The 25,248-nt window shown below is 46.0% G+C and overlaps 1 protein-coding gene across 11 annotated transcripts in view; it reads right to left on the bottom strand.

Annotated features, from left to right (window-relative positions):
* Positions 1-25,248, bottom strand: part of CCDC30 (coiled-coil domain containing 30) — a 108,491-nt gene that overhangs the window by 8,008 nt on the left and 75,235 nt on the right. For all 11 annotated transcript variants that reach the window (XM_058679811.1, XM_058679804.1, XM_058679764.1 and 8 more), the window contains 5 exons: positions 22,850-23,004; positions 17,834-17,996; positions 11,226-11,338; positions 4,533-4,674; positions 912-1,048 (listed from right to left, as the gene is read on the bottom strand). In XM_058679811.1, coding sequence (XP_058535794.1) covers positions 912-1,048; positions 4,533-4,674; positions 11,226-11,338; positions 17,834-17,996; positions 22,850-23,004 — 710 coding nt within the window. The remainder of the gene's footprint in view (positions 1-911; positions 1,049-4,532; positions 4,675-11,225; positions 11,339-17,833; positions 17,997-22,849; positions 23,005-25,248) is intronic.

Raw genomic sequence — 25,248 nt, 5'->3', positions numbered from 1 at the left:
GGGAGACCTGGAAGAGGTTCCTGGATCCTGGCTCCAGATCGGCACAACACCGGCCGTTGCGCTCACTTGGGGAGTGAATCATTGGGCGGAAGATCTTCCTCTCTATCTCTCCTCCTCTCTGTAGATCTGACTTCGTATTAAAAATAAATAAATCTTAAAAAAAAAATTAATACATCAAGGATGGGCATTTAGCCTTGAGGTTAAAATGTTGGTTAAGATGCTTATATCCTGGACCTGGTGCAGTAGCCTAGCTGCTGAAGTCTTTGCCTTGAATGTACTGGGATTCCATATGAGCACTGGTTCTAATGCCAGTGGCCCCGCTTCCCATCCTGCTCCCTGCTTGTGGTCTGGGAAAGCAGTCAAGGACGGCCCAAAGCCTTGGGACCCTGCACCTGCTTGGGAGACCTGGAAAAGGCTCTGGGCTCCTGGCTTCAGATTGGTGCAGCTCAAGCTGTTGCGGCCACTTAGGGAGTGAATCAACAAATGGAAGATCTTCTTCTCTACCTCTCCTCCTCTCTGTATATCTGACTTTCCAATAAAAAATAAAACAAATCTTTTTTTTTTTTTAAAGATGCTTATATCCCACATCAGGGTGACTGGGTTCTATCTGGCTCCCAACTACAGCCTCCTAGCAATGCGGAGACTGAGTCAACAATAACGGCTCAAGTAACTGGCTCGTGCTATCAACCTGGGAGACATGGTCCTTTCTGAACAGTTGACTGGCTTACTCACGCTATGCTTTTATGTTACAACCTCTGCCCTTGAGCCCCTCCCCATCCCAATCCGCTGACAATGGCAGAGAGGAACAGAAGTTACAGGACAAGGCACAAGACCAAAGCCCAGGCTTGGGGACTGTGTCTTTGGGGGAGAAACTTTCTCTCAGTGGCCTTCTCAGGTAGGACTGCCCCTACCTGCTCTGGATTGAAGTTATTATGCATTTGTTGCTGTGGATCACTTCTTCTTGTTCTGTGACCTGTTCCAGAAGCTTCCTTTTCTCCAGGAGCAGAGTATCATTCTGGGCCGTGACCTGCTCCTGCAGCGCCCTTTCCTAGGGATTAGAAAGTCATGGGATTACCACGGCGGGACAGTGAATCCCACAGGAGCATCAGTGCGTCTGAACTCCAGCAGCATATTCCACTTGGCTGTTTCTTGTCCTCCAGGCTCTTTCACCTGTTGGCTGACACTGCCAGTCATCCCAGCTAGGAGGTTCTTTTTAGTTTGGTTATTTTATGTCACACATTTTGTTGGGACACATAATTTTTGTGTGTGTGTGTGTGGTCACATTAAAATGTACCTGAGCACTTGGCTCCACTACGGTCCCAGTACCCTTTCCTGTATTCTTACTCCGTAGCTTCCACTCTGAACGGGGGGATCTGGCTATCTCACTTGGCACTCGGGCATCAAGCTCTCAAGCCGAAAATGGAAGCCAGGAGCTGACACTGTTCTCACAGCGATGCTGAAATGACTTCTAGCCTGAGAACTCACTTCCTTTTCAAAAAAAAAAGATTTCTTCCAAAGCAGTAACTGTGACCTATGATTAAAATGCTAAAGGAGTATATTTTGTGAAAAGCAAAGAATCAAACCACACCAAACTAACATTCCTATACTGAAGGAATGATGAGTTTAGAACTCAAAAGTGTAGAACTGCCAGGCTCACCTCAGTGATGAACTTGCCAACGGTCTGACACCTGCTGGAGCTGGGAGTGCGTGGGGCGGAGGCAGGGGAATGACGTCCGCTCGCAGCTGAGAGAGTTACAAGGGCAAGAGGGGGCGACTAGGTAGTTTTTTGTTTTGTTTTTTATTTTTCTTTTCTTCCTATTTATTTATTTATTTTTGTTTTCATTTTTTAAAACAGCACACTAACGAAGGTGTTGGACTGAAAGCAACCATTCCCAGGACGCTTTAATGTGTAATGATACTCTCATCTCCTGTTACTGAAGGGCCCTTAATTAATAAGAGATTGGTAAGGACTGAAATGTGAATCATTCCTTATCTCCATAACATTCTTTGCAGTGAAAAATGGCATTTATTAAAAGAGTTTGAAGGCAAAGATGTATAAAGAAATAGGAATGTGTGTGTGTGTATTTTAAACATTTATTTTGTGTGATAGATCAATGGCTAAATCCTTGCCTTGTACGTGCCAGGATGACATAGGGCAATGGTTCATGTCTCAGCTCCCTGCTAATGACCTTGGACAGCAGCAGAAGATGGTCCAGGTCCTTGGGCCAATACTCTTACGTGCAGTGGAAGAGGCTCCTGGCTCCCAGCTGCAGACCAGGCCAGCTCTGACTGTCGAGGCCATTTGGGAAGTGAACTAGCAGATAGAAAATATACCTGCCTCTCTCTTCAGGTAAAGTAAATTGATTTTTAAAAAATATTTATTTATTTTTATTGCAAAGTTAGATATACAGAGAGGAAGATCTTCCATCTGATGATTCACTCCCCAAGTGACTGCAATGGCTGGTGCTGTGCCAATCCGAAGCCAGCAGTCAGGAATTCTTCCAGGTCTCCCACGCGGGTGCAGGGTTCCAAGACATTGGACTGTCCTCGACTGCTTTCCCAGGCCACAGGCAGGGAGCGGGACGGGAAGTGGAGCTGCTGGGAATAGAACCAGTGCCCATATGGGATCCTGTCACTTTCAAGGTGAAGGCTTTAGCCACTAGGCCACGGCGCCGGGCCCATGACTTTTTGTTTTTTAAAAGATTTATTTATTTATTATTGGAAAGGCAGATTTACAAAGAGAAGGAGAAACAGATGGCAAGATCTCCTGTCCATGGTTCACTCCCTAAGAGGCCACAACGGCCAGAGCTGAGCCTATCCAAAGCCAGCAGCTAGAAGCTTCCTCCAGGTCTCCCACACGGGTATATGGTACAGGGTCCCATGACTTTAGGCCATCCTTTACTGCTTTCCCCGGCCATTAGCAGGGAGCTGGATGGGAAGTGGAGCAGCCAGGACTGAAACTGATATCCACATGGGATGTTGGTGTGCCATACCACCATGCCAGCCCCAGATCAATGATTTTCACTGTCATTTAAAACTTACAATGGGGCCCGGCGGCGTGGCCTAGTGGCTAAAGTCCTCGCCTTGAACACCCAGGATCTCATATGGGCACGGGCTCTAATCTCAGTGTCCCCACTTCCCATTCAGCTCCCTGCTTGTGGCCTGGGAAAGCAGTCGAGGACGGCCCAAGGCTTTGGGACCCTGCACCCGCGTGGGAGACCTGGAAAGAAGTTCCTGGTTCCCGGCTTCGGATCGGCACAGAACCGGCCATTGCATTCACTTGGGGAGTGAATCATTGGACGGAAGATCTTCCTCTCTGCCTCTCCTCCTCTCTGTATACCTGACTTTGTATTAAAAATAAATACATCTTATAAAAAAAACTTACACTAACCCTAATCAACTAAGTAAGATTATTAAAAACAAACAAACAAACAAACAAACAAACAAAAAACTTACACGGGAGTCGTAAGCATAGTGAGGGTTGCAGGACGCAAGGAGGAACTAAAGAGGACAGTTTGGAAGTCTTTGATGAGTGGTTATTTAAGTAAAGACATTGTAGTCAGTGTTGTGATGTACTGGGTTAAGCCACTGTCTGTGATGCCAGCATCCATATGAGCACTGGTTGAATCCTGGCTGCTTCACTTCTGATTCAGCTCCCTGATAATGCACCCGGGAAAACAGCAGAGGATGGCCAAAGTACCTGGGTCCCTGCCACCACATGGGAGACCTGGATCCTGGCTTTAGACTAACTCGTCCTGGCACTGCAATCATTTGGGGAGTGAACCAGTAGATGGAAAATCTGTTTCTACCCCCCTCTTCTCTTTCCAATCCTGCCTTTCAAATAAACAAACCAAATCTTTTTTAAAGATTTATTTATTTTATTACAAAGTCAGATATACAGAGAGGAGAGACAGAAAGGAAGATCTTTCGTCCGATGATTCACTCCCCAAGTGAGCTGCAACGGGCCGATGCGCGCCGATCTGAAGCCGGGAACCTGGAACCTCTTCCAGGTCTCCCACGCGGGTGCAGGGTCCCAATGCATTGGGCCGTCCTCGACTGCCTTCCCAGGCCACAAGCAGGGAGCGGGATGGGAAGTGGAGCTGCCGGGATTAGAACCGGCGCCCATATGGGATCCTGGGGCATTCAAGGCGAGGACTTTAGCCACTAGGCCACACCGCCGGGCCCAACAAACTAAATCTTTAAAAACAATACATTTAAGGGGTGGTGTGGTGGTACAGTGGATTAAAGCATCACTTGGCAGCACCTAGACTGTCGTGTGGTTTGAGTCTTGGCTACTGCTCTGCTTCTCATCCAGCATCCCACTAATGTGTCTGCTTCTCTGTCAGTCTGCCTTTCATATAAACTAATCTTTCCTTAAAATATATATATATATATATATATGGTACAAAGATAAGAAGTTAAACAAAGGCTGTGACAAGTCCCCAGGTAATTTTTAAAGTGAGAGGTTTTTCTTCAAATGATCAGGCACAGCATCATCACTGAGCTGTTAGGCCATTCATCTTCTTCCTCACCTTTTCCATCTGCTGTTGCAGTGTTCCGATTTCATTTTCAAGGTATTTAATTCTTTCTTCTCGGAGTTCTACCTTCTGAACCAGACGCTCCTTGACTTTTTGAAGCTTGAGTTTGTTGTGGTGATGTTTCCTGTTATAGTTCCTATAAAAGTAAATTTCAGTACAGGCACACCTGCATACAGTCGCAATGTATTTTATCCCCCAGTCCCCACCTTCTCTGGGTCACATCTTGCTAGTATATGGAACCTGGCACCAGAGAGGGATGCCCATGTTGAAGAATGAACAAGGGATAATCCCCTACATATGGATTTAAGCCTCTGGCTTACTTCAGTCTGAATTGATGCTTGTGATATGGCTTTAGCTCCTATGTTTTTTTTTAAAAAAACCTTTGGCTTCTGATCCCTGATACATTTTGAATCATGACCATTTGGGGAGTGAATCAGCAAATGACAGATCCTTAAAGGGTCCCAAAGCCTTAGAACCCTTGCACCCACATGGTAAACTCAAAAAAAGTTCTGGATAATGGTTTTCGATTGGCTCAGCTCCGGCTGCTGCAGTCATTTATTTATTTATTTTTGAGATTTATTTACTTTCATTTGAAAGGTAGATTAGATTTATGGAGAGAAACAGAGACAGAAAGATCTTCCATCCACTGGTTCACTCCTTAAATGGCCACAATGACTGGAGATGAACTGATCCAAAACCAGGAGCCAGGAGCTTCTTCCGAGTTGATGACGCAGGTGTAGGGTGCATGGTTCTAAGGCTTTGGATCATCTTCTGCTTTCCCATGCCATGAACAGGGAGCAGGATGTGAAGTGGAGCAGGCAGGACACAAAACGGTGTCCAAATGAGATCCTGGTGCTTGCGAGGTGAGGATTTAGCCACTGAGCCATCACAATGGGCCCCGTAGCAGCCATTTAGGGAATGAACCTGCAGATAGATCTCTTTCTCTCTGTCTTTCCTCTGTAATCTGCCTTTTCAATAAAAACAAATATAAAAAAAATAACATGCCAAACTGCAGAATCAGAAATGTTGGGAATCTGCATGTTAGCAATCCTTAGGGATTTCCCAGGAGGCTGGAGTCAAAAAGTCCCAGGCACATTTGGGAGGAGCGCCCCTCACTGTGGTTCACTGTAAGTGAACTACTGGTGGCAGGCTCTAAAGTACAAGTATTTGTAGCCTTGCTTCTCTCCTGCCCACAGACCCTAGATTTCAGCTGCATTGTCCAGAAAGAATCCTTGATCTCAAGGTAGGGTAGGAAAAACTAAAAAAAAAAAAAAACCATCAAGGCAGGGCAGGATGGTAGACATTAGCTTATTTGTGTGAGAGGGCCAGAAGGGCAAAATCAAGGGGAATGTTGTGCAGTCGAATGGGAGGAGAAATGTAGAAACAGACCCACACTTGAGTTTTGTGTTCCATATCCTTATGTGGTGGGTCCCAGCCGCTCCAGGGCACACCCTGGCTCAGGAGGTCGAGGATGTGCTGCTGTTGAGCTTACTCAGTATGACTGAAGGGACTGGCTCTCCTTAGAGGAGGCAACCTCTAAGCCCTTGGAGTATCCTACCTGATGACAATCCCTCGTGCACCTGTGGCCTCAGGCTACACGCCGTTTAGGTTATTCTAACAGTGGGGTTTATGATGAATGCATTTTTGTTCACTTAAATCCCTGGCCTGCTGGGGTAGGTAGGGGAAGCAGGAGTTGAGGACTAAATAGTTAAGGCCATGGGCCCCGTGGTGTGGCCTAGAGGCTAAAGTCCTCACCCTGAACGCTCCGGGATCCCCTATGGACACGGGTTCTAATCTCAGCATCTCCACTTTCCATCCAGCTCCCTGCTTGTGGCCTGGGAAAGCAGTCGAGGATGGCCCAATGCATTGGGACACTGCACCCACGTGGGAAACCTGGAGGAGGTTCCTGGCTCCTGGCTTCAGATCGGCGCAGCACTGGCCGTTGCGCTCACTTAAGGAGTGAATCATCGGACGGAAGATCTTCCTCTCTGTATCTCCTCCTCTCTGTATATCTGACTTTCCAATAAAAATAAATAAATCTTTAAAAAAAAAAACACAAAAAAGCAAACAAAAAAAAAAAATAGTTAAGACCATGACTGGCGAATTCCATGTTAATGTGACTCCTGATTCTACCTCCCCACCCCTCCCAACTGCCCCCTAAAAATCCCTGGACGCTGGGACCCAGATTGCTTCACTTCTAATCATCAGTGAGAGAGCACAGATCAAACTCAGCCAAGGCAAAGGGCGTGAGGCTGGGAATACGGCCCAGCTGGCGATCGACACCCATGTGGAGTCTGCGGGAAGGAGGTGGCTGAATGCTTGCTTCAGTGCTGTGTCTCTTAGATGCTGCTGCAAGTACTTAGCTGATAACTGCGAAGGTCATAGCCCTTCTGAGTTCTGTTAGTCATTCCAGGGAACCATAGCACCTGTCCGATGCCCCATAGATAAACTGCTTCTACAGAGAAGAATCCGGCCCCCGAGCCGATGATCTTCCCTTGCAGTGCCCTACTGCTACAAAACCAGCTGTGGATTTGGTACCATGTGGAGCCAGACAAGACAGGAGCAGCAAAGTGGGCTCTCCAAGTGCTCATTCTAGTCCACGTGGAATGGAAGAGCTACCCAAGAGAGTTCTAAGGCTTGTAGGTCAGGCCTTTCTTCAGTGTTTTTTTACAAGGCTCCTCCAGTTTTCAAAGTTGTCTCCCCTTTTTCCTGTTTGCTGGCTGTGCATAAAATAACAAATTTAGGTGTTTTTTTCCTGAGGAGACCCATTTAGCTGTTAGCCAGATACGAAGGTCAGAAATGGAGATTCCTGGAGGACAGAAGCAGGCTGCCAGGTGAGATGCAGCTTGGCAGTCGCAGACATTGGCTCCTGGCATTGTGAACGGCCAGTTTCTTCGCCTTATGTTATTACAGATGCCAACATAAAGTGAGTGGAAATGGGGTGCCTTAAGGGAAAATGGAAGGCATTGGCTTTCCCCTATTTCTTTCTCTTCTTCCTTTTTATTTTAATACATATTTTTAAAGATTTTATTTTATTTTGGGCCCAGCGCGATAGCGTAGTGGTTAAAGTCCTCGCCTTGCATGTCCAGGATCTCATATGGGCGCCGGTTCTAATCCCGGCAGCTCCACTTCCCAACCAGCTCCCTGCTTGTGGCCTGGGAAAGCAGTTGAGGATGGCCCAAAGCCTTGGGACCCTGCACCTGTGTGGGAGACCGGAGGAGGCTCCTGGTTTCAGATTGGCTCAGTTCCGGCCGTAGCGGCTCACTTGGGGAGTGAATCATTGGACAGAAGATCTTTGTCTCTGTCTCTCCTCCTCTCTGTATATCGGACTTTCCAATAAAAAATCAATAAATCTTACAAAAAAGGATTTTATTTTATTAGAAAGTCTGATATACAGAGAGGAGGGGAGACATAGAGGAAGATCTTGCGTCATTGATTTATTCTTCAAGTGGCTGCAACGGCTGGAACTGAGCTAATCCGAAGCCAGGAGCCTGGAACTTCCTCCAGGTCTCCCACGTGGGTGCAGGGTCCCAAGGCTTTGGGCCGTCCTTGACTGCTTTCCCAGGCCACAAGCAGGGAGCTGGATGGGAAGTGGGGCTTCTGGGACACGAACCAGCACCCATATGGGATCCTAGTGCTCAAAGTGAGGACTTCAGCTGCTAGGCAACCATGCTGGACTCTTCTTCCCCGCCCCCTTTTAAAAAAATTATTTGTTTATTTGAAAGTTATGGCTAGACAAAAAGACACAGAGGCACAGAGTGAGAGAGAGAGCAAGACAGTGAGGAAGGGAGAGAGATTCTCCATCTTTCGGATCACTGTCCAAATGGCCACAATGATGGAGCTGGGTGAGGCCAAAGGCAGGAACTGGGAGCTTCACCCAGGTCTTCCACATGGGTGCAGAGGCCCAAGTACTTGGGCTGTCCTCCTCTGCTTCACAGGTATATCTCAGCAGGGATCTGGATCGAAGTGGAGCAGTTGGCTTAACCTGCTCTGCTTCAATGCTGGCCCCTCTTTCTTTCTTCTTGGACAGAACGGGATACTGAGCTCTCTTCAGTTAGAGAGTGGGCGGGTGAGGACAACATGCTAAAGATGCTGGAGCAGCAAAACGCAAGCAGCTCGGCCTTTCAACACACTAAGTCGCCACACCAGTCTCGGATGGCTCTGCCTGCACTGTCAAGTAAGACATGTGGCACGAGGCACTTGTTTTGAAGCCATTCTTCTCCAGGGTCTCTGTTACAAGCCCTCAGCCTGCAGCTTAATTAATGGAGTTGGCTGCATTCTTCAAACCGCCATGGACCCATTCAGTTCTGCAGCCTACATAACGAAAGGCACATACTCTTCAAGACTGCCCGCCATCACCACTGTTGTGACTCGGATCTTTGTAAGGAGCTATTTGCAGCTCATGAATGTTGTCATTTTCCCTTTTACTAGGAATGCTTGGGGAAAGATTTCACTGGCTTTCAATGCCCTCCGGTCTAGAGCTTCCTAGCTGTAACATCTGGCAGCGCACAATTTGCTTGTCATTCTCTGGGTTGCTCAGCTGTTCACAGTGAAGCGCATGCACTTCTTGGAATGTCTGTCGCCTGTCCTGTACTAGGACACTAAAAACCAACTGTCTCCCTTCAGATGCCAAGCAGCTGCCATGGACTCTTGTTGTGCTATTCGGATTACTAAAAAATAAATGTATTCTTCAAGGAAAGAAGATAAATTATAGAAAAAAATCTGGAGAATATTCAACTCCTAATATGATCAGTATTCTATTGCTGTATTTCTAGTCTTTAAAAAAATTTTTAATTTATTTTTGTTTATTTGAAAGGCATACACAGATGCACATGACGGACAAGCCAGCCGCTCCTCTAGGCCAGTGGAAGATGCTGAGTGACTCGTCAGCATGGACAGCAGATTAGGTTAGACAGTTCTCATGGCCAAGCTTTGCAGCATGTTCCTGGATCTGCAGATGCACTAATGTGGATTTTTGTCAACCAATAGACCTTGGAAAGATTTTCTCAACCCTGGAGCAACAAAAGCCATAACGTCTCAGAACTGTCAAAACCACTCCAGTAGTACTCTTGGAACACACTTCCCCAAATCGTGGTCTCCAAACTGTCATCAAATGACTGCCCATCCCTGGGTGCTGATGTAGTTTGATAGCAAGGAGTTGTCCCCACCCATCCTCTCCTGTGGACAAGGAAGAAGAAAAAGAAAACAAAAACAAAAACCAGACATATCTGTCCCACTCACCTTCCCTGAACCTGGCCCTCCCCACCCTAATCAAAGGCCCGCTGGGTGTGCACCCCTCTCCACTAATGGAAACAATATTATGAAGAAAAATTTAAAAAATGTTAAAAAGCCACACAGCTATTTTCTGACAGAACCAGGCTCCCTCTCTTAACCACAGGGCTATACTTGAGATGAGAAGGAGCTGGGCCCAGTGTGGAAGCTTAGTGGCTAAAAGTCCTCCTTGCATTAAGCATACAAAGATCCCATATGAGTGCTGGTTCTAATCCCGGTGGCCCCATTTCCCATCCAGTTCCCTGCTTGTGGCCTGGGAAAGCAGTGGAGGATGGCCCAAAGCCTTGGGACCTTGCACCCACGTGGGAGACCTGGAGGAAGTTCCTGGCTCCTGGCTTCAGATTAGCGCAGCACTGGCCGTTGCGGTCACTTGGGGAGTGAATCATCTCTCCTCTCTGTATATCTGACTTTGCAATAAAAATAAATAAATCTTTGCAGTAAAAATAAATAAATCTTAAAAAAAGATTTATTCATTTTTATTGGAAAATCAGGTATACAGAGAGGATGATCTTCCATCCGATGATTCACTCCCCAAAGGATCACAACGGCCAGAGCTGAGCTAATCCGAAGCCAGGAGCCAGGAACTTTTTTCTACTGCTTTCCCAGGCCACCAGCAGGGAAGTGGAGCTGCCGGGACTAGAACCGGCACCCATATGGGATCCCGGTGAGTTCAAGGCGAGGACTTTAGCCTCTAGGCGATAGTGCTGGCCCTAAAAATGAATAAATCTTAAAAAAAAAAAAAAAAAAGGAAAGAGAGAGTGGAAGGAGCTTGTTGGCAAAATGAGGCAGAGAATGGTAGAAAGAATGGAAGTTCAGGAACATACGTTCTACTGAGTATTAGGGACCATGGGTGGAAAGATGAGTAAGGCCATGGCCAGTCCCTGGACGGGCCTCTAGCCAGTCTGGTGAGGAAGACAGCAAATGAAACACATTATTTCAAAGCACCGCAGCAAATTCTGCAGACACAGAAGCATGTACGAAGCACCGCAGGGACATGAGGACTGCACCCAGCCCACGCTGGAGTTGGCAAAAAAGGCTGCTTAGAGCAGGTCACCCAGTCTGAGAATCTTGAGTGGAAAGGGGGAGAACACACTACAGGCTGAGAAGCGTGTGGGAAGGGGAAGGGAGCCTGCTGGTAAGTGAGTGGGCTCATGTAGGGACAGGCGAGTGAGCCACCAGGGCTCAGGACAGACATGGGAATTCCCTTCTCCCTCCCAAATGGGAGAAGAAACCTGGTTCCTGGTCTCCCTTGGAGAAGTCCTAAGATTAAAACTTCTGCAAACAGAAAGAAAATTAAGTCAGCCCTCCTCAAGAGTTACATCTGGGAGTATTCTTTGACTCAGCAAAAATGACTCCCCCTGGTTTTCCTCCAGGGGAAACTTGTTTTTTGTTTACCTCACATGGACATCCACCTGCTTCAGAAATTGCCCATATTCTTCACAAAGAGCTTCCTTTTCTTGTTGTAACCCAGATAGCTTTTCTGACAATTCCTGATTGTTCTTCATATGCTAGAAAACATTTTTTAAATGTTTGATTAAAAAATTATTAGAAAAAAACCAGAAAAAACCCACAAAAACAAATAAAACAAAACAAAAATAATTGAAAAATAAATTTACTTATTTGAAAGGCAGGATAGGGCCAGCATTGTGGTGTAGCTAGTCAAGCTGCCACCTGCTGTGTTGGCAAACCTTATGGGCACTGGTTCCTGTTCCAGCTGCTCCATTCTCATCCAGCTCCCTCGTAATGGCCTGGGAAAGCAGTCGAGGACGGCCCAAAGCTTTGGGACCCTGCACCCGCATGGGAGACCTGGAAGAGGTTCCTGGTTCCCGGCATCGGATCGGCGCGCATCGGCCCGTTGTGGCTCACTTGGAGAGTGAATCATCGGACGGAAGATCTTCCTCTCTGTCTCTCCTCCTCTCTGTATATCTGACTTTGTAATAAAAATAAATCTTTAAAAAAAAAAAAAGATGTATGTATTCTGAAAGAGTGACAAACAGGAAGATTTTCCATCTACTGATTCATTCTCCATATAGTTTATAACTGCCAAGGAGTAGGAGCCAGGAGTTTCCTCCAGGTCTCTCATGTGGGTGGCAGGGCCCCAATTCCTTAGGCCATCTTTTGCTGCTTTTCCCAGGCCACAAGCAGGGAGCTGGATGGGAGGTGGAGCTGCCGGGATTAGAACCGGCGCCCATATGGGATCCCGGGGCGTTCAAGGCGAGGACTTTAGCCGCTAGGCCACGCCGCCAGGCCCAGAATACATACATCTTAATAAATAAAAACAGAGTGCAGAGAGAGATAGAGGAAGAGACAGAGAGATAGAGATTTTCCATCTACATGGCCGCAATAGCAGGTCCGGGTCAGGCCAAAGCCAGGAATCCCATCAGGGTCTCCCACATGTGTGGCAGGAACCTGAGTCCTTGAGCCATCACCTGTTGCTCCCCTCCCAGATACATTAGCAGAAAGCTGGATTGGAAAGGGAGCAGCTGGGACTCAAACTGGCCCTCTGGAATGGCATGAAAGTGTCTCAAGTGGCTTCAAAACATTCTCTACAAACTGAAAGCAATCTCAGGCCTAGCACGGTAATCTAGTGGCCAAAGTCCTTGTGTTGAATGCACCAGGAACCCATATGGGTGCCAGTTCTAATCCCGGAGGCCCTGCTTCCCATCCAGCTCCCTGTCTGTGGCTTGGGGATGCAGTAGAGGATAGCCTAAAGCCTTGGGACCCTGCACCCACATGAGAAAACCAGAGGAAGCCTCCCACATAGGTGCAGGGTCCCAAAGACTTGGGCCGTCCTTGACTGTTTTCCCAGGCTACAAGCAGGGAGCTGGATGGGAAGCGGGGCCACTGGGATTAGAACCAGCGTGCATATGGGATCCCAACGCGTTCAAGACGAGGACCCCAGCCATGAAGCTATTGCGCAGGGCCAAACACTGACCTTCTAAGCTGAGGAGTGAGTGCTGTTGAGTAAGAAATGTTCAAGAGCCTAGAGTTGCCTCTTGAAATTCTGGAATAAATATACTCTACATTTGTTCCTTCAACACATTTATCCAGCGCTCAAATCAGATTATCTTTATCACTTCCATGTCTTGTCAATCAGGCACAAAGCTATTAAATGAACATCAATGTGCAGATTTCTGAGTGGACGCAATTTTTCAACTCTTTGGGTAAATATGAAGGGAGCATGACTCCTGGAATACATGGTAATAGTACATTTAGTTCTTTAAAAACTATCAAGCTGTCTTCCAAAGTGACTGTCCCATTTTGAAGACCCATCAGCAATGACTGACAGTTCTTATGGATCCACAGTCTTGCCAGCATTTGGCAGTGTCAGTATTTTGGACTTCTGTCATTCTAACAGTCATGTGGAGGGATCTCACTGTTGTTTTACACTGTAATTCTCGGATGACAAACTGTGGAAATCCTCCTCTAGGTTTAGTGGATATATCCACTAATATACATATATATAACAAATGGATGCTGTTGAATTTCAGCAAGTCTTTTGTATGTGTTTGCCATAGTCTGAATGATGGGTGTTCCAAATTCATGACACAGGGTAATTGCTGTTGAAAGATGGTTAGTTCATGGCTGTAGAGTCCTCATGGATAGGAGTAGCAATTTTATTAAAGAGCTTGAGGTTGAAGGGAGTGTTCCCGGGGTCTTCCATCCTGGCCATAAAGAAGTAGACCTTCTCCTCTCCAGAAGATGCAGAGATCTTGGAAGCAGAAAGTCCTCCTGCGTCCAGCATGGTGGCCTAGAGGCTAAAGTCCTTGCCTTGAACACACCAGGATTCCATATGGGCACTGGTTAGTGTTCTGGGAGCACTGCTTCCCATCCAATTCTCTGCTTGTGGCCTGGGAAAGCAGCCAAGGATAGTCCAAAGCCTTGGAGCCCTGCACCTGCGTGGAAGACCTGGAACAGGCTCCAGGCTTCTGGTTTTGGATAAGCTTAGCTCTGGCTGTTGCGGCCATTTAGGGAGTGAACCATTGGAGGGAGGATCTTCCTCTCTGTCTCTTCTCCTCTCTGTATATATGACTTTCCAATAAAAATAAAGAAATCTTTTTAAAGCGTTTGGAAGAATTGAGGCCAATATTGTGATATAGTGGGTGAATGGGAAGTAGAGAGATACTGCGAGCACTTTCCCAGGCCACAAGCTGGATGGGAAGTGGCGCTGCCGGGATTAGAACCAGTGCCTACATGGGATCCCGGTGCGTGCAGGGCGAGGACCTTAACCACTACACTGTTGTGCCAGGCCCACCTTCCTTCCTTCCCTCCTTCCTTCCTCCCTCCCTCTCTCCCCTTCTTCTTTCTTTCTTCCTTTCTCTTTCCTTTCTTTCTTTTTCTTTCTTTCTTTCTTTCTTTCTTTCTTTCTTTCTTTCTTTCTTTCTTTCTTTCTCTTCCTTTCTTTCTTTCTCTCTCTCTTTCTTTCTTTCTTTTTTTCTTTCTTTCTTTTTCTATGCAGATCCCAGTTTCTACTCTATACCATTTCCATTAGCTCTAAAGACCTTTAACATTTCCTGCTGCTAACAAATTCCCTCCTTTTCTGTTTGTCTGAGTTAAGTTTTTATTTCACCTTCACTTTTTTCTTGTTTTAAATGAACTTGTATATATATATATAGCCATAATGAAGTCTTTAGTTGAGATAATTTATATATATATAAATATTTAAATATATATATACACACACACTGTCACACACACACACATATATATACACTCACACATACATATTTTTTTTTAAAGATTTTATTATTATTGGAAAGCCGGATATACAGAGAGGAGGAGAGACAGAGAGGAAGATCTTCCATCCGATGATTCACTCCCCAAGTGAACCGCAATGGGCCAGTGCACGCCAATCCAATGCCAGGAACCAGGAACCTCTTCCTCCAGGTCTCCCACGCGGGTGCAGGGTCCCAAAGCTTTGGGCTGTCCTCGACTGCTTTCCCAGGCCACAAGCAGGGAGCTGGATGGGAAGTGGAGCGGCTGGGATTAGAACCGGTGCCCATATGGGATCCCGGGGCATTCAAGGCAAGGACTTTAGCCGCTAGGCCACCTCGCCGGGCCCACACACACATATTTTTAAGGCTTCATTTATTTCAATTTATTTGAAAGTCAGAGGTATAAACAGGGAGAGACAGAGAGAGGGAGAGATCTTCCACCTCCATTGGTTCACTACCTAAATAGCCGCAATGGCCACAGCTGGGCCAGTCTGAAGCCACACAAGAGGAGCCTTTTCTGGGTCTCCCACATGGTTGCAGGAGCCCAAAGCTTTGAGCCGCCCTCCGTTGTCCTTAGGCCACTAGCAGGGAGCTGGATAGGAAGTAGAGCAGCCAGGACTTGAACCAGTGTCCATAAGGGATGCAGATGCTGTAGGCAGAGAGTTAACTGGTTCTGGCTAGTAGCTTTGCTACAACAGACTTGGGAGGAATTTTAGAAGCAGCCCTGAGGGAGGGTGTTGGTGACTGATGACATACTTCCTTTGGTTCTTTTCCAGTCTTCTTGTCCCACAGCAGTTTAAGAAAATCACACACACTGATACTGTAAGGAGTTACAAGGGCTAATAGCTAGTAGAGTCACATTCCTGTTGTAATGGGAAAAGGTACAAAAGGTACTTCAAAATTGTACAGAATGCTTGCTTCTGCTCAGAAGGTACTTCTAAACAAGACAAAAGTGTCTTCCCACCCTTCTGAGTTTATCAGTCACACCCACCCGTTGGCTTTTTGTTTTATCCTGAGCAAGCTAGACAGGCTTACAGTTGTGATCTTCTGATGAGGTTTGTTTTATCCTGAGCAAGCTAGACAGGCTTACAGTTGTGATCTTCTGATGAGGTTTGTTCCCATCCTCTTGTTGATTGTCAGCTGTTGTTCTCACCTGAATTGTGCTTTAAAGACACATTTTCTCTTGCAACTTTATTTTTATTTATTTATTTAGTTATGTTAGAAAGGCAGATTTGCCTTTTTCACTTCCCAAGTAGCCGCAATGGCCACAGCCCAGCCAATCTGGAGCCATCTTTTGCTGGGTCTTCCATGTGGGTGAAGGGTCCCAAGGCTTTGGGCCATCCTCTACCGCTTTCTCAAGGCCCCACAAGTAGGCAGCTGGATGGGAAGTGGAGCATCCGGGACATGAACTGGCACCCATATGGGATCCCGGAACTTGAACGGAAAGATTAGTTAACTGAACCATCATGTCAGGCCCCCAAAATTCTTCTTTTATGTGAGACAAGAACTGAGGCTGCTATCATCTTTGGTGTTGAATTTCCATGCAACAGCATCATAAGTGAAGTATGGAAGGTGGTATCGAGTATGGAGAGGGGAAAACAGCTTTGGGATTTTTTTTTTCTCCTTTTTCTCTCTGGCACCAGCTGGCAGGTGAAGGGCAGAGGAAGAGACATTTGCCGAGGCTTCAGGGGCAGTGTCTGCAAACCCCCCCACTTCATTGCAGGAGATGGCCTTCCTGTGACTTCTGAACCTCAGGGTTCTCTGAAGGCAGTTCTTGCTGGCTCCTGGCCATTTGATCGTTTGGTAGGCATCTTGTTCCCTGTGTTATATCCCTTCTTGCCTGTGTTTGGGCTCAGGACGTATGATCCCAGACAGGAGCCCAGGAGACCAGATATGCTACGTTAGTTAGTTGTTCTGAGTTAGTTAGTTGTTCTGAGAAGAAGCAGGCATAGGAACAGATAGCTTGCTTTTTTTTTTTTTTAAGTTATATCTTACAACTTTATTTATATATTATTTTCCCCAAGTCACTATTTTTCCTAATCAAGAAGTAGAAATTATAGTTCTTATTTTTTTATCAACTGCATTTCTCCATATGTAATATGTTTATCACTTAGGAAACATGAAAAATAGGTTAGTTATTTTCTATAAAGCCATAATGAAGTCTTTAGCTGAGATCATTAAATGAAAGTAAATAAAGGTAGGGCTAAGATAACCACTAATGTAAGATAACTTTCAAATGTATAATGCTTATCATTTAAGAATGCAAATATAAAGTGAAGGGCATTGGTTTCCTTATGCATCAGCCTAATTTTCAAAATAAAACTATATACATGATTGAAACAGTCTCTGGCTACGGATTCACATGTGAATTATAGAAGTCCACCTAGAAGCTTTTGTACCAAAAGAAAACAAACAAGAAGAAAATGAAGAAAGTGAATGTGTCACACTAGAGTACTGAATTCAAAGACAACGTTTGCAGTTCATTTGATGTGCAAAGAGTAGGAATGATGTCAGCAGTCTTGATCCATCAGCAAGTAACTAGGATTTGCAATGGGAAATGTGTAATTATTCTTTTCACATCACCTAAGGCACAGCAAGTGGCCCTGTTGTTAGGTGTTCCTCAGGATTCATTCCTCACTTGCATGTACAGTGTCTGTATCCATACATGTCCCTAGGCAGCAATTCATCATCCCCAAGTCCCCAGAGCTCATCGGTGGATGGCCGGGGGAGCAAAGATTGTGCTGGCTGCTTAAAAAATACTGGGGATGGGCTGCGACCTCCGATCATCGACCAAGATTGGCCGATGAAGTGGAGTTGCATGCACAACCTGCGGAGCAAAGATGGTGCCGCTGCTTAAGAAGCAACTGGGGGTGTGCTAGGAACAGGTAGCTTTCATAAAAGAAATTTATCCTTTAAGGAAATTTTCATTAGTGAAAGTATTAGTACCGCCAGGGAAAGGGCTGCTCCAGCCAGACAACTTGTACGACCAGAGAGACTTCTGTCAGTTCCACAGGACAGCCTAACTCTGCCTTTCCTCCCCTGCTCAGGCTGCCACAGTCCATGGTGAGCCCCAAGCCCCTCCCTCTAGCTATAGCCTGGGGCAAAGCTATCCGTGATGCTGTATGTAAGCTTCAAGCCTCTGACCTGTCTTCTCTGGAGCAGCTTCTTTCCGGACTGAAGCTCTGGCTAAACCTAAAGGGTGAAGGGCTGGGCACTTGCTAAGAATTCGCTGCCACTCAGGCCTGTGGGAACAGGGAGTCTTTGAGGCGTGTCTGTTTCCTGTCTTACCTCTTCAGATTTTCTTTTCTCGTTTTCCAGTTGTTTGAGGAGGGTTTCTTGCTGCTGAATTTTGGATTGTTGCTGGTAACTGGTCATTTCCAGGTGGTTCTCTTTGTCCTGTAAGGTCTTCACTTGCCTTTGGAGCTCACTGACATTCTGATCTAGGAGTTTCCTGAGGGCAGTAAATGCACATTATTAAGTCACACTGTAAATACTAAATTCTTGCAAATGAAGTTCAGAATTCACATTTTATGCTTCCATAGGAAACGTTTTTACTTAATTAGATAGGGTATGTGCACGTTTTTACTTAATTAGATCTGGGTCTCCCAAGGGTTAACTCCACAGCTTACTTGTTTCTCTAGGGGTAACAGGATGGGCAATCTTGGCCTGATACATTTAGCCCCTGGCTTGACTGCAAGCTTCCTCTTCCCTGCTTCCCCTTTTTTAAGATGCCCCCAGGGGAGCTTAGCAGTTGCTTGAGCATTGGGAAAATACTGGGAGGAACTAGGCAGACTATAAAAGAGGCAGGCCAACTTCGAATAAATGGCATTCTCTTTACAAGAATGACCCACTGAGTGTTGTCTTTTTTGTAACCCTAGTCCCTCCTCTGGGCTCAGGGTGCACAGTGATGCGGGTGTCCCCGACACGTATGTGTCCACAGCATAAAGAGAAGAAATGGGGAACCTCCTTTGTATCAGAAACCTTTCTTTCTTAGTTCTCTCTCTCACTTATTCAAGTGGTCCTACAAGGAAGAAATAATTATCCAGGGTAGCAGATATGTGGTATAGCAAATTAAGCTACTGTCTGTGACACTGGCATCCAATGTAAGATCTGATTTCAATCCCAACTGCTCTGCTTCCAATCGTGCTTCCTGCCACTAAGCCTGGGAAAGCACTGGAGGATAGCCAAAGTCCTTGGGTCCCTGTTATCCAAGTGGGAGACCTGGATGGATGATCTCTCTCTCTCTCTGTTACATTGACTTTCAAATAAATCTTTAAAAGTAAATAAAAAGAAGTAAAAATGGAAGCAGCAATGCATGGATATATTTAACTCATATACCATACAGAGTTTGAACTATAGAGCACAAAGAAAGATTTTCCATCTGTTGATTCACTCCTCAGATGGCTGCAATGGCCAGTGCTGGATTAGGCTGAAGCCAGGAGTTTCTTCTTCGTCTTTTTTCGCGGATGACAAAGGTCGAAGCACTTGGGCCAACTTCTGTTTTTCCCAGATCATTAGCAGAGAGATGGATTAGAAGTAGTGAAGCTGGAACAGGAACCAGTAACCATATGGGATGTTGGGATATCAGGTGGTATATGTACCTGTTACGCCACAACACTGGCCAAGTGGAGCCTTCTTTAATTAATTAATTGACTTATCTATTTATATTGGAAAGTCATATATACAGAGGAGAGAGACAGAGAGGAAGATTTTCTGTCCAATGATTCACTCCCAAAGTGACTGCAATGACCGAAGCTGAGTCAATCCAAAACCAGGAGTCAGGAGCTTCTCATGGGTACAAGGTCCCAAGGCTTTGTGCCGTCCTTGACTGCTTTCCCAGGCCACAAGCAGGGAGCTAAATGGGAAGCGGGGCCGCTGGGATTAGAACTGGTGCCCATATGGGATCCCTGTGCATTCAAGGTGAGGATTTTAGCCGTTAGGTTTTTGTGCCAGGCTCTAGGGGGAGCCTTCTTCAGCATCCTGGCTCCACAGGTGCCTTCTATGTGCCACCACCAAAGTGTTCTTCAAAATAACACTCGTCACACTGTGCGGCAGTTCCCAGTCTAAGCACACAGATATTCAATGCAGCATTATTTATACTGGCTTAGCGGCTAAAGTCCTTGCCTTCAATGAGCTGGAATCCCATATGGGCGCCAGTTCTAATCCTGGCAGCCCCACTTCCCATCCAGCTCCCTGCTTGTGACGTGGGAAAGTAGTCGAGGACAGCCCAAAGCCTTGGGACCCTGCACCCACTTGAGAGACCTGGTGGAAGTTCCTGGCTCCCGACATCGGATTGGCGTGCACCGGCCCGTTGCGGCTCACTTGAGGAGTGAATAATCAGATGGAAGATCTTCCTCTCTGTCTCTCCTGCTTTCTGTATATCTGACTTTGCAATAAAAATAAATCGTAAAAAAACCCAACACACATTACAAGGTCCACTCTTGTAGCCTAGTGGCTAAAATCCTCGCCTTGCATGTGCCAGGATCCCATATGGGCACAGGGATCCCAAGTGGGCGCTGATTCTAATCCCAGCAGCCCTGCTTCCCTTCTAGCTCCCTGCTTGTGGTTTGGAAAAGCAGCTGAGGATGGCTCAAAGCCTTGGGACTCTGCACATGTGTGTGGGAGACCTGGAAGAAGCTCCTGGCTCCTGGCTTTGGATCGGCTTATCTTTGGCCATTGCAGTCACTTGGGGAGTCTCTCTTTCTCTCTGTATATGTGACTTTCCAAAAATAAACCTTAAAAATATTACATAAATTATATCTGAGCAATAGAATTTCATATAACTGCTTAAAACGATATCATATTATAAAACTAAAAATCAAAAACAATTTGATGGGAAAATTACAAATGTTTGGAAATAAACACACTTCAAATCATGTATGAATCAGATATAAAGTTCCATGATAATTAGACATATTTTGAACTAAATGAAAATGAAAATACAGCTTATAGCATTTGTGGGATACAGTAAAAAGTGGGAACCTTGACGTATTAGATGCATATATTATAAAGAAGAAATATTTCAAATTAATCCTCCTAGCTCCTATCTTAGGTAACTAGAAAAAAAAAAGAGCATAAACTTCCATAATTGCTTAAGACCAAACTCCTATAGGGAATCTCTTATTAAATACATGCCTGGGGGCCTGACATTGTTGCATGGCAGGTTAAACTGCTGCCTGTGATATAGCACATCCCACATGGACATGCTAGTTTGAGTCCAGCTGCTCTGTTTGCGGTCCAGCTCTCTCCTAATGTGCCTGTGCAGGAAGCATAATATGGCCCAAGTATCTGAGCCCCTGGCAACTACGTGGGAGATTAGGATGGAATTTCTGGCCTCTGGCCTTGGGCTCGCCTGGCCGTTGTAGCCATGTGGGGAATGAACCAGCAGACGGAAGAGCTTTTGCTTCTGTCTCTCTCTGTGTCTCAGTCATTTGACCTTTCAAATAAATGAAATACGTCTTACACATATAAAATTATAAAAGTACATATGCATAGACATTAGGTTGGGCAGAGCAAGATGCTGGCCTGAGGCAGAGTGAGAGTGAGTGGAGGATGGATAATCAGGGCCTTATCTCCTCAGGAATGAATGGAGTGTTCTACAAGAACCACTCAGGCCTTGTGTCAGTCCACTGGGAGGAACACCCTGAGCTACAGACCACTTGCTCCAGGTCACACACATGTACAAACTGAGGAGCTGCTGCCTTCTTCCATCCTCCTGCCTAAGATGTATGAATGTCCAGTCCTGTATACCTTGGACGGCCATCTCCGCCAAAGAGCAGCCAGTAAAACAACTGCCTAAGCTAAAAAAGTTTCTTTTTCCCTCCTCTCAGTCATCCCTGAACCTAACTATATGTAACATAGATATGCACATACTTCTTACTGGTTCTAGATCTCTCACTGAATCTTGACTATTACAAGTGCTTACATGCCAGGATATATAAAATGCCTTTGTAATAGCAAGAAACTGGGGAAAATGTAAATGTAAAGTACAGGATTTATTAACTAGATGGGGGGCAGGCCTTTGGGCCAGAAGTTAGAGCGCTGGGTGGGAAGCCTGCGTCCCATATGGGAATGTCTGAGTTCAGTAGTTGGCTATAGCCCTAATTTCAGCTTCTCACCAATACAAATCCTTAGAGCAGGCTGGGGACTCTAGTGGTTGAGATGGAAGACTTGGACTGAATTTCCGGCTCTGTTACCGGCCCAGCCCTGGCTGTCTTAAGCATGCGCGGAGTGACTCAGCAGATGCGAGTTCTGTCTTTCTAATAAACAAGTAAAAATTTAAAAACAGCAAATTGTGATAAACTATTAAAATAACATCACAGAAGTAGAAATTTAATACCAGATAAACAGATCATAACAGTTCATAAGTTTGTGGGTCACAAAGTACATGAGGACATTTGCATCTTTTTGCAGTGGTTAAAACTACATCTTTCTCAAAATATGTGGATGATTCTGAGTGTTATATAAATAAGCATCAGTTATTAAAGTTCAGAGCATTCAAAAGAATACTTTGAATAAGAATTGTGATGACAATCACTTTAGAAAAACTGAACATCTCTCAACTGGCAGTAATCTGTTGATGAGTAAGATGGCGGAGTACTAAAACAAAATACCTGGGGGCCAAATGTGGTAGCCTAGAGGCTAAAGTCCTCGCCTTGAATGCGCCAGGATCCCATATGGGCACCAGTTCTAATCTCGGCAGTCCCACTTCCTATCCAGCTCCCTGCTTGTGGCCTGGGAAGGCAGTCTAGGATGGCCCAAAGCCTTGGGACCCTACACCCATGAGGGAGACCCGGAAGAGGTTCCTGGTTCCGACTTCGGATCGGCGCAACACCGGCCATTGCACTCACTTGGGGAGTGAATCATCGGACAGAAGATCTTCCTCTCTGTCTCTCCTCCTCTCTGTATATCTGACTTTCCAATAAATATAAATAAATCTTTATTTTTTTTTTTAAAAAGCAAAATACCAACTTCACTGTAACCTCAATGTATGCCAATCATGACAAGGAGTTAGAAAAGCGAATCTCAGTCTATCTTATTTCATAGGCCATCTAGACATTCAAGAAAGCTTACTCGGTGTCTCTGAACAAGAAATAAGGTTCCTTGAAGAATCCCATGATCCAGTGCCACAGGCAAACAGGAAAACAGAAGAGCGTGAGGTCAGTGCTATATATACGCAGTTGTGTGGCTGAGCTGACCTCAGTGGAACAGAGGGGACACAAACATGATGTTGGTAAACGGACACCACCGATGAGCTCATCATGTCCTACCCAGGACAGGCCGGCTGGCCACTGCTCCCCTTACCTCTTGTGTTGCTCTTCCTGATACTGCTGCTTCACTTTAGCTTCATTTTCTATTGCTTCTTTGATCTTTTCCTCAAGTTGTTTCTTCCTCAATATACAAGTGTCCGTGAGACAGACTTTCTGGGCATATTCTAGCTTTTGCTGCAGTTCCAAAATCTTGAATGAAAAATGTTTCAAAACAGATTGTTAACAAGAGTAGGACCTTTGTTTGTTTTTCGAATTAGAGAAATAGAAAACAAAGAGCGAACACGGCAGGACTAACATATAAATCTGATCATAAGGCTGTGGTTAGGGCCCGCTGCAATGGCTCAGTGGCTAAATCCTCAGTGGCTAAGCCTGGGAAAGCAGTAAAGAATTTCCCAAAGACTTGGGACCCTGCATCTATGTCTAAGACCCTGCACCCATGTCGAAGACCTAGAAGAAGCTCCTGGCTGCTAGGTTTGGATTGGTTCAGCTCTGGTTGTTGTAGCCATCTGGGGAGTGAACCAGCAGATGGAAGACCTTTCTCTGTCTCTTTCTCTGCAAATGTGCCTTTCCAATATAAATAAATAAATAAATTTTAAAAAAAGATTTATTTATTATTTTTATTGCAAAGTCAGATATTCACAGAGGAAGATCTTCTATCCGATGATTCACTCCCCAAGTGACCGCAATGACTGATGCTGTGCCAATCTGAAGCCAGGAGCATGGAACTTGCTCCAGGTCTCCCACGCGGATGCAGGGTCCCAAGGCTTTGGGCCGTCCTCAGCTGCTTTCCCAGGCCACAAGCAGGGAGCTGGATGGGAAGTAGAGCAGCTGGGATTAGAATCGGCGCCCATATGGGATCCCGGGGCTTTCAAGGCGAGGACTTTAGCCGCTAGGCCACGCTGCCGGGCCCAATGAATAAATCTTAAAAAAAAAAAAAAAAAGAAGTGCCGAACTAAGAACTATGGGTCTTTAAAATTTTCTTAGGAACCCAGCATGATTGCTTAGCGGCTAAAGTCCTTGCCGTCAACGTGCCCTGGATCCCATATGGGCGCCGGTTCTAATCCCGGCTGCTCCACTTCCCATCCAGCTCCCTGCTTGTGGCCTGGGAAGGCAATCGAGGACGGCCCAGTGCATTGGGACACTGCACCCGCGTGGGAGTTCCCGGCTTCGGATCGACGTGCACCGGCCCATTGCGGCTCACTTGGGGAGTGAATCATCGGACGGAAGATCTTCCTCTCTGTCTCTCCTCCTCTGTGTATATCTGGCTGTAATAAAATGAATAAATCTTTAAAAAAAAAAAAAGAAAGTGTTCCTCTGCAGTCATGACCACTCTCGGAAGCTGCTCGCCTTTTTCTGTCTTTCGAAGAGGTATCCGTCTAAAGGCTTCAGTTGGTTCACAGGGGCAGGCCGACTCGACTCATCATTTGTGCGATCCTGGGCATGAACCTCTCCCCTGCATAGGAGTCAGCATTGGAGGCAGCACATGTACTGTGTGCCAGGACACACCCTCATCTCCGGTCCCTGAGAATGGAGATCCTGTTGCCAGTTTCTTGGTAATGCCAAGGGCCATCAGTGGACATCCTCCTCATCCTCAGGGTCCTGTTTCCAGGCTCCTGGCCTAGCACAGTTGAATTAGGTCCATGCCCTGCTTACCCTAGATCAACGCAGTGTTGTTCAGCAGCTGTATGCTGCCCAGGATCCATCACACTAAAGAACAATTTTCATGTGGGCAATTTCAGTATGTAAAGCCAGATTTATTTATTTATTTTTAAAGATTTATTTATCTTTATTACAAAGTCAGATATACAGAGAGGAGGAAAGAAGGAGAAGAAGATCTTCTGTCCGATGATTCACTCCCCAAGTGACCGCAAAGGCTGGTGCTGTGCTGATCCGGAGCCAGGAACTTCCTCCAGGTCTCCATTGGGCCATCCTTGACTGCTTTCCCAGGCCACAAGCAGGGTGCTGGATGGGAAGTGGAGCTGCCAGGATTAGAACCGGCGCCCATATGGGACCCGGCGTGTTCAAGGTGAGGACTTTAGCCGCTAGGCCACATCACCGGGCCCACAAAGCCAGATTTATTTAAGAGTGAGAGAGGTCTCCTGCCATAGCAACAGGAAGGGGCTCCAAGGAAGGAAAGACCTGAGAAAGTGGTGGAACTGGTGGCTTTTATGCACCATCTCAGGGAGGGGGACTCCTTCACAATGGGTAGCAATGTCCAGCACCTTGTTCAGAACAGAATGGACATCAGAAGGGTGGGACTGGTGGTTTCCCCCTCCCATTCTCATAAGCTGATAAATCAGGAGCCATTTCTTTGACAGTAACTCAGATATGGGATTAGCACGGGCTATGTCTCCTTGGTTTTGTCATGACAACAACGATTGGAGCTGATATTCTAACTTTGTTCCTTTGCTCTCAAGGAGATTAAGGGACAAA

This window comes from Ochotona princeps, chromosome 2, assembly GCF_030435755.1.
Source record: "Ochotona princeps isolate mOchPri1 chromosome 2, mOchPri1.hap1, whole genome shotgun sequence".
NCBI lineage: Eukaryota > Metazoa > Chordata > Mammalia > Lagomorpha > Ochotonidae > Ochotona > Ochotona princeps.
Note: the sequence above shows the minus strand (reverse complement) of the source record. Positions and strands in the feature narration are given on the sequence as shown.